Source organism: Paramormyrops kingsleyae, chromosome 7, assembly GCF_048594095.1.
Source record: "Paramormyrops kingsleyae isolate MSU_618 chromosome 7, PKINGS_0.4, whole genome shotgun sequence".
NCBI classification, from domain to species: Eukaryota; Metazoa; Chordata; class Actinopteri; order Osteoglossiformes; family Mormyridae; genus Paramormyrops; species Paramormyrops kingsleyae.
This window is the reverse complement of record NC_132803.1, coordinates 8556626-8571215: the sequence shown is the minus strand read 5'-3', so window position 1 is coordinate 8571215 and position 14590 is coordinate 8556626. Positions and strand designations below refer to the sequence as shown.

Below are 14590 nucleotides of genomic sequence, written 5' to 3'. Positions count from 1 at the left end.
TTGTGATAACATTTTTTTAAAAATCCCCCTTCCTAACGCAGGAAGTAATTCCTTGCGCTGGTCTTTAGCAAACGGGAAGTGGCGATTTTATTGTTGACAGCTGAGTGTTACACGAAACAGAGCAAAAGCAAAACACACAACCTGTTTTAAAATAAAACAAAACGACCAGCTCATATCGAATTAACCGGAGCGACTACCCGTGATCAGGGCCAAGGTGGGAGGACTGTCTCACAGACTGTCTTCTTGTGCGGCGCCGTGCAAATGCTGCACGGTGTTGAAGACCGAGGTAACCCGCTGGCAGCCGTAGCAGCTAGCTAGCAGAGCTCGCCGATGCATCGGATCGGGATCACAGTTTAGCCCTCAAGAGGCGCGTCGATCGCAAGGTAACCGAGATCTTCGACCCCTCTGCCTCCCCGGGGGATTTTCTCCCTTTTTCCGTTGAGGTGAGGCTCTGTCAGGAGTCAGCGCGGTTGTCATGTTCTTTCACCGGCACATGAACAATATTAGCCAGATGCATGGCTTGTTTTAAGTGATTTGTAAGTCTGTGTTTTGCTTTTTTCTGAGTGCCTTCCTGACCGGGGTGTCCGCAAATATCACTGCCAGCAGCGGTAACACGTCGGCGCAGACTTCGTAGCAGATCACCCTATTTAATCACACTTGTTTTTGCATTTTTGGCCATCAAAAGCTGCATTTTGCCTAGTCGTTCCGTACATTTAGGCTAAATTAATCAATTGGGAAACCGAAAGTGTACCAGTGCATTGGACTACTTCGAAGGTGGGTGTGCTGGTAATCGGACGCAGATGTGTTTGATCGTATCATTCTTGTAATAAATAGATAGTAGATATAATCTATGTCCGTGCAACAAATTCCTAAGTCCAAGCGTGTGGTAGCAAGACTTAAACACCCTAAAGCTCTGTGTAAGGTTTGTTTGCACCTCTGCTTTTCTTAGAAACCGGTCACTTCTGATTTTTACGTACCTATATGCTATTATGTAGAGATGTATATACAGTCTATCACTGCAACGGTGGAAGTTTGAGCAAACTGGTGTGTATAATGTTAAGGACGGAGCTACACGGGGCAGACTTTTGATGGCACCCCGTATATAAACAGATGGGCCTGTTACAAAGCGGGCGGTTGGGAAAACACGACGGCAGTCAAAATTCTACTATAAATACATATACATTATACGCCGTTTGAAGCATGTCTTTATGGAGTTGTTCTGACTTGATTTGCCCACGATACTCCTGCATATAGACAGATCTGGTCGCCGATCACATTGAGTATTGATCCAGGGAAGCCCGGTTTTGAGTATAGTTGCAGTTAATGATCAGTCCAACAGAAAACCCTGTCTTTTCCTCCCGTGAGGATCTGGAGGATTTGTGAAGCGTGACAAATGCAATAAAGAACTGAAAGTGACGTCCTGATGATCACCCGAAGTGCCGGAGAAGCCGGATAATTACTTGGATGAATATGAGCTGATATTTGAAAATGAACTGATATTTATAGCAATTACAATGCCTCTCTACTTTGTCTTTTCTTTTAAAAGACTGTATCTGTGCTGAATTGAATGAAATATTTGAAATATATATTTTTCCTTTTCTCAGATTTGAACTGTCCAGCGTGGTTCTTGTTAGGTCATACTGGCTGATGTCTCTGTTTGCCCTACAGGTTTTAGGTCCTCCTTGCCTGGGGTGCGGTACAGAGTTTTAGGTCTTCCACATTTCCCCCAGCGTCAACCGGCCTCCCAATGCCTTCTGAGTGAGGCTACAGCTTCACCTATCAACCTCCACGCCAGCTGCTTGCTCCCCATCATCGACTGTGTGGGGGAGAGTGAGGGAGGGAGGGACGGAGGAGGCGGAGGGTTTACCATGGCGACCAAAGTGGGGGACGACCCAGATTCCCTGATCGCACTCTCCACGGATTATTGCCTGCGGAACCTGAGCCGGACCATGTGCTGCACAGGCGACAAGGGCGTTCTCCGCCTGCGACCGGACGTGTTCCTGCCCAGCGAGATCTGCGACAAGCTCGTCAACGCGTACGTCTGCTTCCCTGTCTGACTGGCAGCTAGGAGCAGATCGCAGCAGATGCTGATGCTCCGATGTGTTTGTTGTTCCAGGTACATGGATTTAGTGCACACGGACAGCGACTTTGAGGGCCACGATGGCTTTTTCCAGCTCTTCTCGGACCCTCGCAGCACCAGGCTCTCCCGGGTCCACCTGAGGGAGGACACCGTGTTGGATCAGGACCTGCAGGCCATTGCCAAGCAGGTGGGCATGTGTTCAGGATCCATCTGCAGAAATGACACTCAGGGCATCAAAGAACAGACATAAAAATAACATGGACTGCAGTCCATCCGCTTAGATACAGAACGTGTTTTATCGGTGTGATGTAGTGCTGACCCTGTTGAGTTTAATGGTGTTTTTTCTACGCTGCTAGGAGCCCATATTCCACATCCACTACTTTTTGAATGAGAAATCTTTTCATTTATTTCTAGACTAATCTTCAGCTAATTCACACCTCATCGATCCAGCTGTCATCTAACTGCTTGTCCTGGTCAGGGTCTTGGGTGGGTGAGGGGGTAATTCACACTTGTTACCCTATATTCTTAAGAACATACTACGCATGAGGGGGAGGCCATTCAGCCCAACTTATGGTTGTTTTGTATTAAAGGGTAAATACTATTTCATTTAGCGCTGATTTCATCTTGGGCTGCCGTCAGGGGTGTACTGGAATATTCGTCTGTTAAGATTTGAATTATGTTTTGTCTCAGTTGCGTTTTACATAAGATAAAATACGAAGAACTTTATTTATCCCGAGGGAAACTCTTTTGTCTTGAACATGTTCAGTGCAAGAAGAGGAATAAAGATAAGACAGTAAAGAGCTTAAAAAGAACAGTAGTAATAGTGCAAAAACAGAATAACAAATTAAATCTAACAAAGTAACAAATAAATATAACAGATATAATAAAATAACAGATAATTAGTGCAAGTGGTTATGAAACGTGACTTAGTGTCTGTGCCATGGATAAAATGAGGGCAGTTTTGATGTTTTGACCCCATCTTTGTCTAGCAACTTTTTAAGACCTTGAATAATTATTTTTTGCCATGTAAGAACTATATAATTTTTACACGAGCTCTGTTGAATCCCTGTCTTTAAAAATGCCTCTTGTTTTGTTTCTGTTGACCCTGTCAGGACCTCATTGAGCTGCACCTGACCAACTGCAACAACCTATCGGCCCACAGCCTGAAAACGCTGTCTGACTTCAGGCACACGCTGGTCTCCCTCAGCCTCTTCGGCTGCAGCAACATCTTCCACAGGAAGGCCATGGACTTCAGTTTCCAGGGCTTCAACCGACTGCGGCTGCTCAACCTGGGCTGCCTGCCCCCGGATGTGGATGTGGAGGCCCTTCTGAGCCCCCTGACTTCCCTCACCGCCCTTGACCTCTCGGGCCTCCAGCTCCCCAGACCAGCCTTCTTGGCCCAGTGGAGGGACCGTCTGACCTCGCTAGTGCTGTACAACGTGGAGCTCTGCGAGGAGGTGTTCCACACCGTGCTGCAGATGGACCAGATCCGGTGAGCTGTGAGGCCCGGAAGCCTCCGTGCAAATGTCCATGTTCTCTTTGGCCTTGTGTCTGCTGGTGGAATTATTCTTCATCATACTCGATTAGGCGAGTGATGCAAGACCCCAAAGGGGTTACGGACTCTCTCTACCCCCAGAATCTGTATATATTGTATTACTTGAGGCATGTGAGTAATTGTTGGAGCTGTTAGGAGGTGGGGTGCCGGCGGCAGCGCGGGCCCCCCCTCTCACCCTGCACTGTGGGGGTAACGGTCGCGTTCCCTCACTGCCTCTTTCTGTTCCCTCACTGCCTTTTTCTGTTCCCTCACTGCCTCTTTCTGTTCCCTCACTGCCTCTTTCTGTTCCCTCACTGCCTCTTTCTGTTCCCTCGATGGCTCTTTCTGTCTGCAGGCACCTGGACATATCGCGCGAGAGCCGACGAAGCGGCAAGTTCAAGCTGACCAGGAAGCTGCTGACGGCCATCGTGCAGAGCCTCACCCACCTGGCGTCGCTGGACATCTCGGGCCACGTCATGCTGGACAACTGCGCCGCCCCCCCCTTCGAGGAGGCTGTGGGACGCCCTAGGTAGGCAGGGCTGGGGCTCCGCTTTTGGATGCTTTTTATTTCTTTGTTAATCCTGAGAGAAGTATTGGCTGCATTTAAAGCCCCCCCCCCCCAAATTACAGGCCTCTGCAGTGTCTTTGATTCTTTTATATTGAAAGTTTCTTGGTAGGGGAAGGAGAGCATTGCATGCTAAGAAGTTTCTCCTTGTGTGTGTGTGTGTGTGTGTGTGTGTGTGTGTCTGTCTGTCTGTCTGTCTGTCTGTCTGTCTGTCTGTCTGTCTGTCTGTCTGTCTGTCTGTCTGTCTGTCTGTCTTTCTTGGCCTTGTGCAGCACTGATCCCAGTAAAAGCAGCATCTACCCGCTGCGTGAGCTGAAGAGACCGCTGCAGTTCCTGGGCCTCTATGACACCACGCTCTGTAACCTGACGCACATCCCCGCCTATAAGGTGAGCTGTGGAGGTGGCTGTCTTCTGCTCCTGCTCCTGCTCCTGGTCACCACCTCCAGCTTGTCGGGAACGGGATGGGAACGGGATGGGTCTGTCTTATCATTCAGTTTACCTGTAGAAAAATTTCTTAAAACACTGCACAATTTCAAGGAAATGCAAGCACAGGTATAATTACAAATGAATCTTCAGAATAATTTATACATTTAATAGTTTGTGCATAAAAGTATAATCTCAGATTTTTTTTCATTTTTATTTTTTATTAAATATCGGCTTGCTGCTGCTAAGTCTTGTCACAGGTTAGGTTGGTTGGGGAGCTTTATAAGCACTATCTGAAGTGAATGAAGCGGCCATTTTGGTGCTGCTTATCGCGGTGGCCTTGTACCCACACCGTCGTCTCCGTCCCGCTGCAGGTTACCGGCGGCAAAAACGAGGAGCAGATCCTGAACGCCATCGAGGCCTACACAGAGTTCCGGCCAGAGCTGGCGCACCGAGCCATCAACCAGCTGTTTGACATCGCCAGGATACAGCACTGCGGCCAGCTGCTCCGGGCACTGCAGGTATTACCCACAATGCATTGCCGTTCCCGGGTGCCGCAGTAGCCTTTATATACCTCCCAGTGTGGTGAGGGTTTTGACTCGGAGTGTGAAGGCACTGCTTGCAATCATCTGCGTTCATTGCTTCTGATGCGCCCATGACTCATATGGAGTCAAAATGATTACTTCTGGCATTTTCTGGTATCTGAACATTTTACTGAATATTCAGTATGCATAAATTTGCACGTTTTATATTAGGTGCACATCTTTTTTTGTATCAAAGCCAAGATATACCCCTTACCAGACCTAGCAAGCATCCATGTCGGGGGATTCAGTAGATATAAATCCATCCACCGTCCATAAGTGCTTATGCAGGGCAGGGCTGCAGTAAGGCAGGAGCGCAGTGCACAAGGCAGGGGGCGCCAGGGATCACAAGGCATGTACACACGGTACACCTGCTCAGACAGGGAGGTCATGCAAGGAGCTGGAGGAAAGAAGCCTGGAGATATGAGGCTAGAGGGTTATTTAGTAAGTCGCTGTGCTGCTGTTAGCCCAGCAATAAAACACTTTATTAAACTGAATGAAGCACTCAGCAGTCCCTTGTGTTAGTGCTTCGCTAACGTCAGTAGCTCCATCTGGCCTCAAATGCGTGTCATTGATCCCCACCCCCCCCCCCCCCCCCCAGCTGGTGATCGCAGCCCTGAAGTGCCACAAGTACGACAAGAGCATCCAGGTGACGGGCAGCGCCGCGCTCTTCTACCTGACCAACACGGAGTACCGCTGCGACCAGAGCATCCGGCTGCGCAGGGAGGTCATCCAGGTGGTGCTGAACGGGATGGAGCAGTACCAGGAGGTCACGGTAGGCAGGGGAGGAGCTTGACCCACCAATCGTGTCGCTGGATGCATCATGTGACTCGAGGCTGTGCGAAAGGAGAGGGGCGGTATTGGTTTAAGAGGACAGTGGGTAGGAATGAAAGCGGACAATCGTTTGGGCTTTAATTCAAGGGAAAGACACCTTGGATTTTGAGTTCAGGGACAGACAGTAAGTGTGTAAAAGTAAGCTCATAGCACAGTGGTTGTTTTCAGATTTCATATTTTTTATTATCATTGTCCAAGTACGATGAGATTGGATGCAGTCCCTTTCAGTGCAAAAAGGTCAAAGCCTCTCAATCTTTTTGCACCACGACCCAATCTTTACCATGCCAGCTCAGTCACGAGCCGATATCAAGTATAGGTTTAAAATAATGCTATGATCAAGCACACAGTGCACTTTGCAATTTACGGCAATCAATGCTTATCGCACAGATTTGATTGCCGGTGAATTTTAAATTAAGCATCTGTGGTTTGGCTTCTTGGATTGGTTGAGTGTTCACTAGCTTTGCATTAAGCATTTGCAGACCCAAGACCTGTTTATATAGGTTAACTCTAGGACTGGGGCTGGGAAATCTGATCGTGGATCAGCATAGGAGTTTGCTGGTTTTCAAATGCTTACATATACGACTCCGCCTCACGACCCTTTCGGAACTTGCAGTGACTCAAATTTGGATCGTGACCAGAGGTGGAGATTTCAGGTCCAGAGAGTACAAATCCAGACCAAGATTGTGTTTTGACCAACCAGTTGAGTATAAAGAGTCACAGTCACAGAGCACTCAAGTGGTTGGTCGAAACACAATCTTGGTCTGGATTTGTACTCTCTGGACCTGAAATCTCCACCTCTGATCATGACCCATGGGTTGAGAATCACTGCCGTAGTGTCATCTGTTTAATAATATTAAACTGTATACCAGTGAATGAATGGACTTGACCCGATGTGTTTATCTTCTTTTGCCACCGCGGTATTTCATATCTCTACCCCAGGTCCAGCGGAACTGCTGCCTGACACTGTGTAACTTCAGCATCCCCGAGGAACTGGAGTTCCAGTACCGGAGGGTCAACCAGCTGCTCCTGCGCATCCTGGAGCCGACGCGGCAGGACGAGTCCATCCAGCGCATCGCTGTGCACCTCTGCAACGCCCTGGTCTGCCAGGTGGACAATGACCACAAAGAGGCAGTGGGCAAGATGGGCTTCGTCAAGGCGAGTCACACCGGCGGCCTGGAGACCACAAACACAAACGTCATCATACCTGCTTTTAAACACAATAGAAAAGTAGGAGGGAGGCTTGCAGTGGGTAGGTCTTGGGTTTGTAACTCAAAGGCTTTTGGTTGGCATCTCTGATGGGTTCCTGAAGCTGTACCCATAGACTCTGAATATCCAATAACGTATCAAACCATATAAATAGTTAAAGCATCAACAGAATCATTGACATTAAGTGTAAATGTTTTGGCCAGGCCTGAAATATTTAGTGTTGAAGATTTAAAATCCTGAATGTGTATTTATGTGTTAGGATTAACTCCGTCCTCCTCCTCTTCCCCTTGGCGTTTATCTAACTTTCTCCGTCAAACATTTTCATTTTCAGACTATGCTGAACTTGATACAGAAGAAGCTTCTGGATAAACTGGTGAGTCCAATCGAGGTCTGCTTTGTTTTAGTGTTAAAAAAAAACCCTTATGCAATGAAGCATAGGTTGATATTCTCCTAGTCCCTAAGGGTAGAAGATGAAATGGTTGGTTAGATGTCATATGCAGCCATGACCAGTGCTGACCTGAGGTGGCAAGATGAGCACTGACACCTTGAGCGGTGTGGAAGGTTTAGCAGTCTGCTGCTTTACCCATCTGCTTCACATTATTAATTAGTGCTGAGAAACTAAGGTTCTAATTAGTTTCAACCAAATAGGTGTAAATAATAGTAATTTCTTTCTGTAATGCAGTTTAGATGCGTCATGCTTTCTTACAACCATGTTTTAAGTTTACCTGTTTGACAACTTCGTAGTGCTATGCTAACCACTGCTGAGTATTATATGCCTGTCAGTGTAATTCGGCCTGTTTGATGCCTTTGTAGCGCTACACTAACCGCTGCTCAGCATTATATGCCTGTCAGTGTAATTCGGCCTGTTTGATGCCTTTGTAGCGCTACGCTAACTGCTGCTCAGCATTATATGTTTGTCTGTGTAATTAGGCCTGTTTGACGCCTTTGTAGTGCTACGCTAACCGTTGCTCAGCATTAAATGCCTGTCAATGTAATTCGGCCTGTTTGACGCCTTTGTGGCGCTATGCTAACCGCTGCTCAGCATTATATGCCTGTCTGTGTAATTAGGCCTGTTTGACGCCTTTGTAGTGCTACGCTAACCGCTGCTCAGCATTATATGCCTGTCTGTGTAATTAGTCCTGTTTGACGCCTTTGTAGTGCTACGCTAACCGCTGCTCAGCATTATATCCCTGTCTGTGTAATTAGGCCTGTTTGACGCCTTTGTAGTGCTACGCTAACCGCTGCTCAGCATTATATGCCTGTCTGTGTAATTAGCCGTAATTAGATGTTAGACGATAACATCTAAAATGAGTTATGTCTGCAGTGTGGAATAAATCAATTAAAGATGAAATGAAGACCAGTCTCCCTCCTTCCCTCTCTCCCTCCCTCGCTCCCTCTCCGGGCCCGCAGTGTGATCAGGTGATGGAGTTCTCCTGGAGCGCCCTGTGGAACATCACGGACGAGACACCAGATAACTGTCGGATGTTCCTGGAGCGTAGCGGCATGGATCTTTTCCTGGAGTGCCTAAAGGTGAGGTCAGATTGCACCCCCTAACCGTCCCATTAGCGGGGGCGGAGGAAGGGCGCATCACCAGCGGCTCAGTGGATATCACTTTGGCCTCACACCACTAGGGTCTCAGGTTCGAATCCCATGTGCCTGGTGTTGCTGCCCTCCCATATGGGACCTCTGCTGTCTAGTGCTCTGTGCTTCATAGGATAGACTACTTGCTCTATATCAGAGAAGCAGCAAAATTCAATCTGTTTTGTTTGTTTGTATTTGTACCTATATAGTGGTAAAATTTATCTCTAGGTACTGGGAAATATCTCTGAGCCTCAGCCACCTGAGTACACACTCCAGAGCCACTGTCCTTTTTCTGGAGAGATGGTCTCTGTCACCTGCTCACCGTTTGGTGTCTGTGATTTCCTGGGCCGCTGTGGACTGTAAAGTCCATTGGGCTGTTTGGAGACTGTATCTGCTCCTCACATGACATTTGGGGCACCTCCTGTTCCTCTGGTTGAACTTGGTCTAAAGTGCTGATGTTCTCCTTGAGGTGCAGCCCTCAGAGTTGGGTGACTGGTGGCTTCCTGCTACATTGTTCGGCCTCTGTGACGTGTGACAATTCTGTGACGTGGCTCATTTTGCATGCATTCCTGTGTGATCGGTGTGATGTTGCCATGGAAGCATATACTGGCCCCATAAATATCTCGAGTAGCTGGTTTTACCTCCCAGCCCCTGATATAGTTACCTGAAGTGGACTTTCCTGCTTCCTGAATGACACGCTCTACATTTATCATTGTTCAGTGTCTTTTGTCAAACGTCTGTCGATTTTCTTTTTGATGTTTTTTGTGTAATCTGCCTAATTTGCTGCCTAATTTTGGGGCCTCTGCAAACGGACAAGATTCATTGAGGTCAGACAAGTGGAAGTACTGTTAGTCCTTTATCTCTGCTCCATCCATCCATCCACACACCCACCCACTTATTTTTCGTTAACGGCAGTCAGGTCCCTGCAGGTCTGCCTCGGAAACCCCGTGGTGTAATGGAAGGTATCCTGTGCTTCCGGCCCGGGCTGACCCCGAGGCTCGTACCCATCGCTCACAGGCGCCTCCCTCTCCCGCAGGAGTTCCCTGACAAGCAGGAGCTGCACCGCAATATGCTGGGCCTGCTGGGTAACGTGGCGGAGGTGAAGGCGCTCCGGCCGCAGCTGATGACGCCGCAGTTCATCACAGTATTCAGGTGGGAGCGACTCGTCACTCTGTTCCCCCTCCCGCCTCCGCTCGCTATTACACTGTAATTCTCACTTATAGGCTGTGTTTATGTTTAAGAGAACCATTTAGATTCCGCACTGATTTAAATATGGTATCGGTTTCTGGTCGTGAGGGATTTTCTGTCTTGATTCATCATACTATAACGGGGGGCGGTACCATCAGTCTCCTCACTACTGTGGAGTGTGGAGTACATCAACAGCCGGCAAGAATCCCGTAATAAAAATCTCTATTCCAAATGTATGACTTGGCTCTTGTCATGGTGGTCCCCTGTCTGTATGGCGATGCAGCAACCTGCTGGACAGCAAGGCAGACGGCATCGAGGTGTCGTACAATGCCTGCGGCGTGCTCTCCCACATCATGTTCGACGGGCCCGACGCCTGGACCATGGACGAGCCCCAGCGGGAGGAGGTCATGGATAGGATGTGGGACGCCATCCGGAGCTGGGATGTCAGCTCGCGCAGGAACATCAACTACAGGTGCCTTGGGTGGCCTTCGGGTCGGTGACATCGTGACTTCAGTTACTCATGACTAGCATGGGGCTCGGGTCAATGGGAAACGCCAACAGGTGTCCACTGTTGGAGAAGTCACGTTGACTGAGGGACACCTCTAGCTTCTAGGGTAGGGTCTGGGTACGTTTTCACCACCTAGCAGGTATTCAAGTCAATGTATACAACATTGGATTTGATGATGAACAAGGTGTTCTAGTCCATTAGCATGAGAGAGAACTGAAGACTGATTTGTAAATTTTAATGTTGGTGTAGGAAGGACCGGTCCTGCACTCAGACAGTCATGTCCTCGCTGGACCTTTTGCCCCATTATGAGAGAATGCCAGACTGTAGGCCCCTCAAACTCCAACAATGGTCTTTCCTGCACAGGTCTTTCGAGCCAATCCTTCGTTTGCTGCCTCAGAGCATTGCTCCTGTCAGCCAGCATTGGGCCACCTGGGCCTTGTATAACCTGGTGTCTGTTTACCGTGAGTACCAAACCGTCTCTCCCCGGTAATATTGTCAGCATCATCAACACGCAGGCGGCAACATTGGGATGCTGGTTGTCGTCAACAAATTAAAGTCAACTGTGACTCTTGAACATCAAGCAAAACCTCTTATTCTCCTTCTCCTACTGTTCTTCTCCCCCCCCCCCTTCCACAGCGAGTAAGTACTGCCCCCTCTTGATTAAGGAGGGTGGGATGAATCTCTTGCTGAGTGTACTGGAACTGCCTAGTTCTCATGAGGAGACAAAGGACATGGCAAGGTATGGCACAGCTCCCTGACGCCAAGTATCTGGAGAGTTAAGAATGAAGAAAGATGCATAATGTTCATTACGTTCATGCTGTTGGTGAATTTTTCATGGTGTATTTGGTTCCCACTAATTCTTGATTTTTTTTTGTTGATCATAATCAGTTATTTCAGGTTATTTTCTTAAGAATGCAGTAGTTTAGTGAGTAGCGCTGTTATCTCACAATATCAGGGCTGGGGATTCAGACTTCTCGCTACTCTATGTGTGGAGTTTGCTTCTTCTCCTCATGCATGGGTTTCCTCCAGGTATTCTGGATTCCTCCATCAGTCCAAAGGCATACAATTAGGGCAGTGTTTCCCAATCCGGTCCTCAGGGCCCCCCAGTTGGTCCATGATTTTGCTCCCTCTGAGTTCCCTACCAGACAGTCCACAATTGTGGGAGCGGGGAGGGAGCAAAAACGTGGACTTTCTGTGGGTCCCCATGGAACGGAATGTGAAACACTGAGTTAGGGTGATCAGTGTCTCTACATTGCCCATAGTGTATGATTCTTTCCCCAATGATGGATCCCATCCAGGGTCCACCGCAGACTTTGGCCCTGTGCTGCCTAGGATAGGCTCCAGCTCACTGAGACCCTGTATGGGGAAAAAGTGCTTTTAGAAGTTGGATGGAAAGGCAACCTCACAGACTCTAATATAGCGCCAGGCTAATTGGGTCCATGTTTTTATGTATGAGCAGAGGTGGAAAATACAAATCCAGAAAGTACAAATCCAAACCAAGATTTTGTTTCAACCAACCCATTGAGTACACTGTGACTGTGACTAGTTGGTCGAAACAAAATCTTGGTCTGGATTTGTACTTCTTGGACCTGAACTTTCCACCGCTGATAATGAGGTTTGATTAATCGTTCGGTGCCTCTCTCTGGCTTCCAGGAAGGTCATGGAGCACTGTGGGAACTTCAAAGAGGACCCCATGGAGACCGGGCGGTAAACGGCACAGGAGGAGGACAACACTAGGAGATGTGAAAAAGTGGTTATAGAGATGGATGGTTTTTGTTTTCTTCACACCAGAGGTAACCGTGTGCATCCATTTAGTGTAACGGGTGGATGGGGGGAACTTCAGCTTCTCCACCAATCCTTTTCGGGAGGAACATTTCAGTGTAATGACTGAACAGAGATGTGGCACGTGGGAATTATTTTTTTCGTTTGTGGTATTGCACATGATAAGCTTTACTTGTACAAGTTAAATGGTTTCGTTAAGTTCTTTTTTTTTAATTTCGTTTTTGCGTGTCTTCAAAACACATGAGAAGTGTCTGCTAATGGACAGCTAGAGAAGCTTTCAGAGCGATTCTCCTCACTGAGAGTCTGTAAGCTTGGCTTCCAGACGGCTATCTGCTGTCAAAGGACTCGGTCGCCCCGTTTTGTCCTTTTCTGATTGTTGCGGCCCCCTGAAGTGGATTTCAATCCCGAAAGGTTCTGTTACGATCCCTAGCCTCTGGAGCCACCGGATGCAGGGGGCCTTGGAATGTGCGGAGTCATGATGTTGCTCCTCCTGTTGGGCTGTTCTTTTGTGTGTGTCGCCCCCTTGTGGGGCCACCAGCACGTCTTTGAGTGACAGGAAGTCTTCCCTGGTGCCATGGAGCTTATCAAGCAAGGAAGATTGATGTTCGATATCTGTCTGCTTTGTATCTAGTCAAAGTAAACATCTCCACATTGTTCTCTTATTTTTCCCACTTTTTGTTGTTCTAACATGATTCGAAATGGTGTGACTGTGTGTGTGTGTGTGTGTGTGTGTGTGTGTGTGTGTGTGTGTGTGTGTGTGTGCACGCTTGTCCTCGCACGTCCTGCCATGATGATGCATAAAAAACACACTCCTGAGAAAGTAGAAGACAATGGTTCCAGTTAAGTATTCAACATTACCTGTTGATATCATTTTTATATAACCCCCCCCCCCCACCTTAAACAAGGGTTTTATTTTTGTTTATTTGACTTAAAGCTTATTTATATTTTAGAAATTGGAAGTAGAGAGTCAGACCCTCTAATGATAATAGAAAAGCTGAGTGTAGTGAAATCCTAAGGGTTTCGGTTGCAATATATAACAATAATAATTATTAGTGTCAGACTTTTCTACGCAAATGAACTTAATTGTTTATGGCTAATAGTACACAATTAAAATATGGAGTTCTGAAGATAATCTTTTTGCTCAAAAGGAAAAGCAGTTTATTATGGTGGATTCATGTGTTTAGTAGAAACTTGAACTAAAGTGTTTCAAAGTCATGCCAGCCATTATCAGTGATTTCCAGGTGATTTAATTTTAACAAGAAATGCATCGCAAAATGTCCAAAATCATGTGCGAAAGCTATCCTTTCTCTCAAAACGTGCGTGTCAGAGCCAGTTAACAAAATGCTGCAATAACGACTATGCTAAGCATTTAATGTATATTTTTGAAACCGTAGTTCTCAAAGTTGGTTGTGTAGAGCACAGACCAGGCATCGGAAGGGTTTGTGTCCCTCTAATGGGGGCACGTTAATTCCCGTTAGCCTCTGTACCTGTTTTTGTGAATAACTGCTAGGGATTTAGGGGTAAAAATTTCATGTTTTGATGTGTGAGCAGGCTCTCCTCCTCCATCCTGCCATTCCCATATGTCCTCCAATTGGTCTAATTTGGATTCAAAAATAAAGTGTCTGTGATTCCCTTATTAAATTAGTTTGTCCAAGACAGAATTTTATGGACTTGCAGTCCATTTTGAATGTCTGTTTTAGTATGTATGTGTATGTATGACAGCTGAGGGATATTATAGCTCTATTCATGTGAGTTATGGTGGTGTTCTTGTGACACTCTCTCTCCCAGCCATACCAGGGTTTTACATTAATGTTTCTTAGTATGAATGTTGGCTTCAGCGTCAGGATTTCCGAGCTAAATATGCGGTGCCAGTCAGAGTGAGACACTAAGCAGTGGGTGAAAAATGTCTCCTCTTTTTTAAATTCTAAAGGATTACCCATCTTAGCCGAACGAAGCAAGCAGGATCTAATGTTCTCACCTTATTCTCACACCATTTCTCGCTGTCAAGTTGAAACACTCAGGGTGTGTGTGCGCGTGTGTGTGTGTGTGTGTGAGAGAGAGAAAGAGAGAGAGAGAGAGTTTGTAGGGGTATATGGGAAAAAATAATAGTTATTAGAATCAATAGTTTCTCTGAATGTTGGCTTACCATGACAAAAAACTTTAGTTCTGTTTAAATGGGGGGGATGATTAGTGTACTGGTTTCATTCTCTCACTTATTTACCACTTTGATTGGTTAAAATAAATAAAAGTTGCAGTGACTGTGTTTTACTGCTGTTGTTGGGTTTTTTTTTTTTTGGGGGGTTAATAT

General features: G+C 46.9%; 1 protein-coding gene across 5 annotated transcripts; it reads left to right on the top strand.

Annotated features, from left to right (window-relative positions):
• Positions 1-37: 37 nt before the first annotated feature.
• Positions 38-14550, top strand: zer1 (zyg-11 related, cell cycle regulator). Of its 5 annotated transcripts, none has more exons than XM_023808339.2 (16): positions 38-383; positions 1669-2035; positions 2117-2267; positions 3193-3572; positions 3970-4143; positions 4452-4566; positions 4977-5123; positions 5785-5958; positions 6957-7172; positions 7555-7596; positions 8634-8753; positions 9841-9956; positions 10276-10464; positions 10864-10961; positions 11137-11239; positions 12154-14550. In XM_023808339.2, exons 2-16 carry the CDS (start codon positions 1869-1871, stop codon positions 12209-12211), a joined length of 2250 nt encoding a protein of 749 aa, XP_023664107.1. In that variant the 5' UTR covers positions 38-383; positions 1669-1868; the 3' UTR covers positions 12212-14550. The 5 variants fall into 5 exon arrangements, with proteins under 5 accessions (XP_023664107.1, XP_023664108.1, XP_023664110.1 ...); XM_023808340.2 differs by having other exon boundaries at positions 38-443; XM_023808342.2 differs by lacking the exon at positions 38-383 and adding an exon at positions 566-774.
• The last annotated feature ends 40 nt before the right edge of the window (positions 14551-14590 follow it).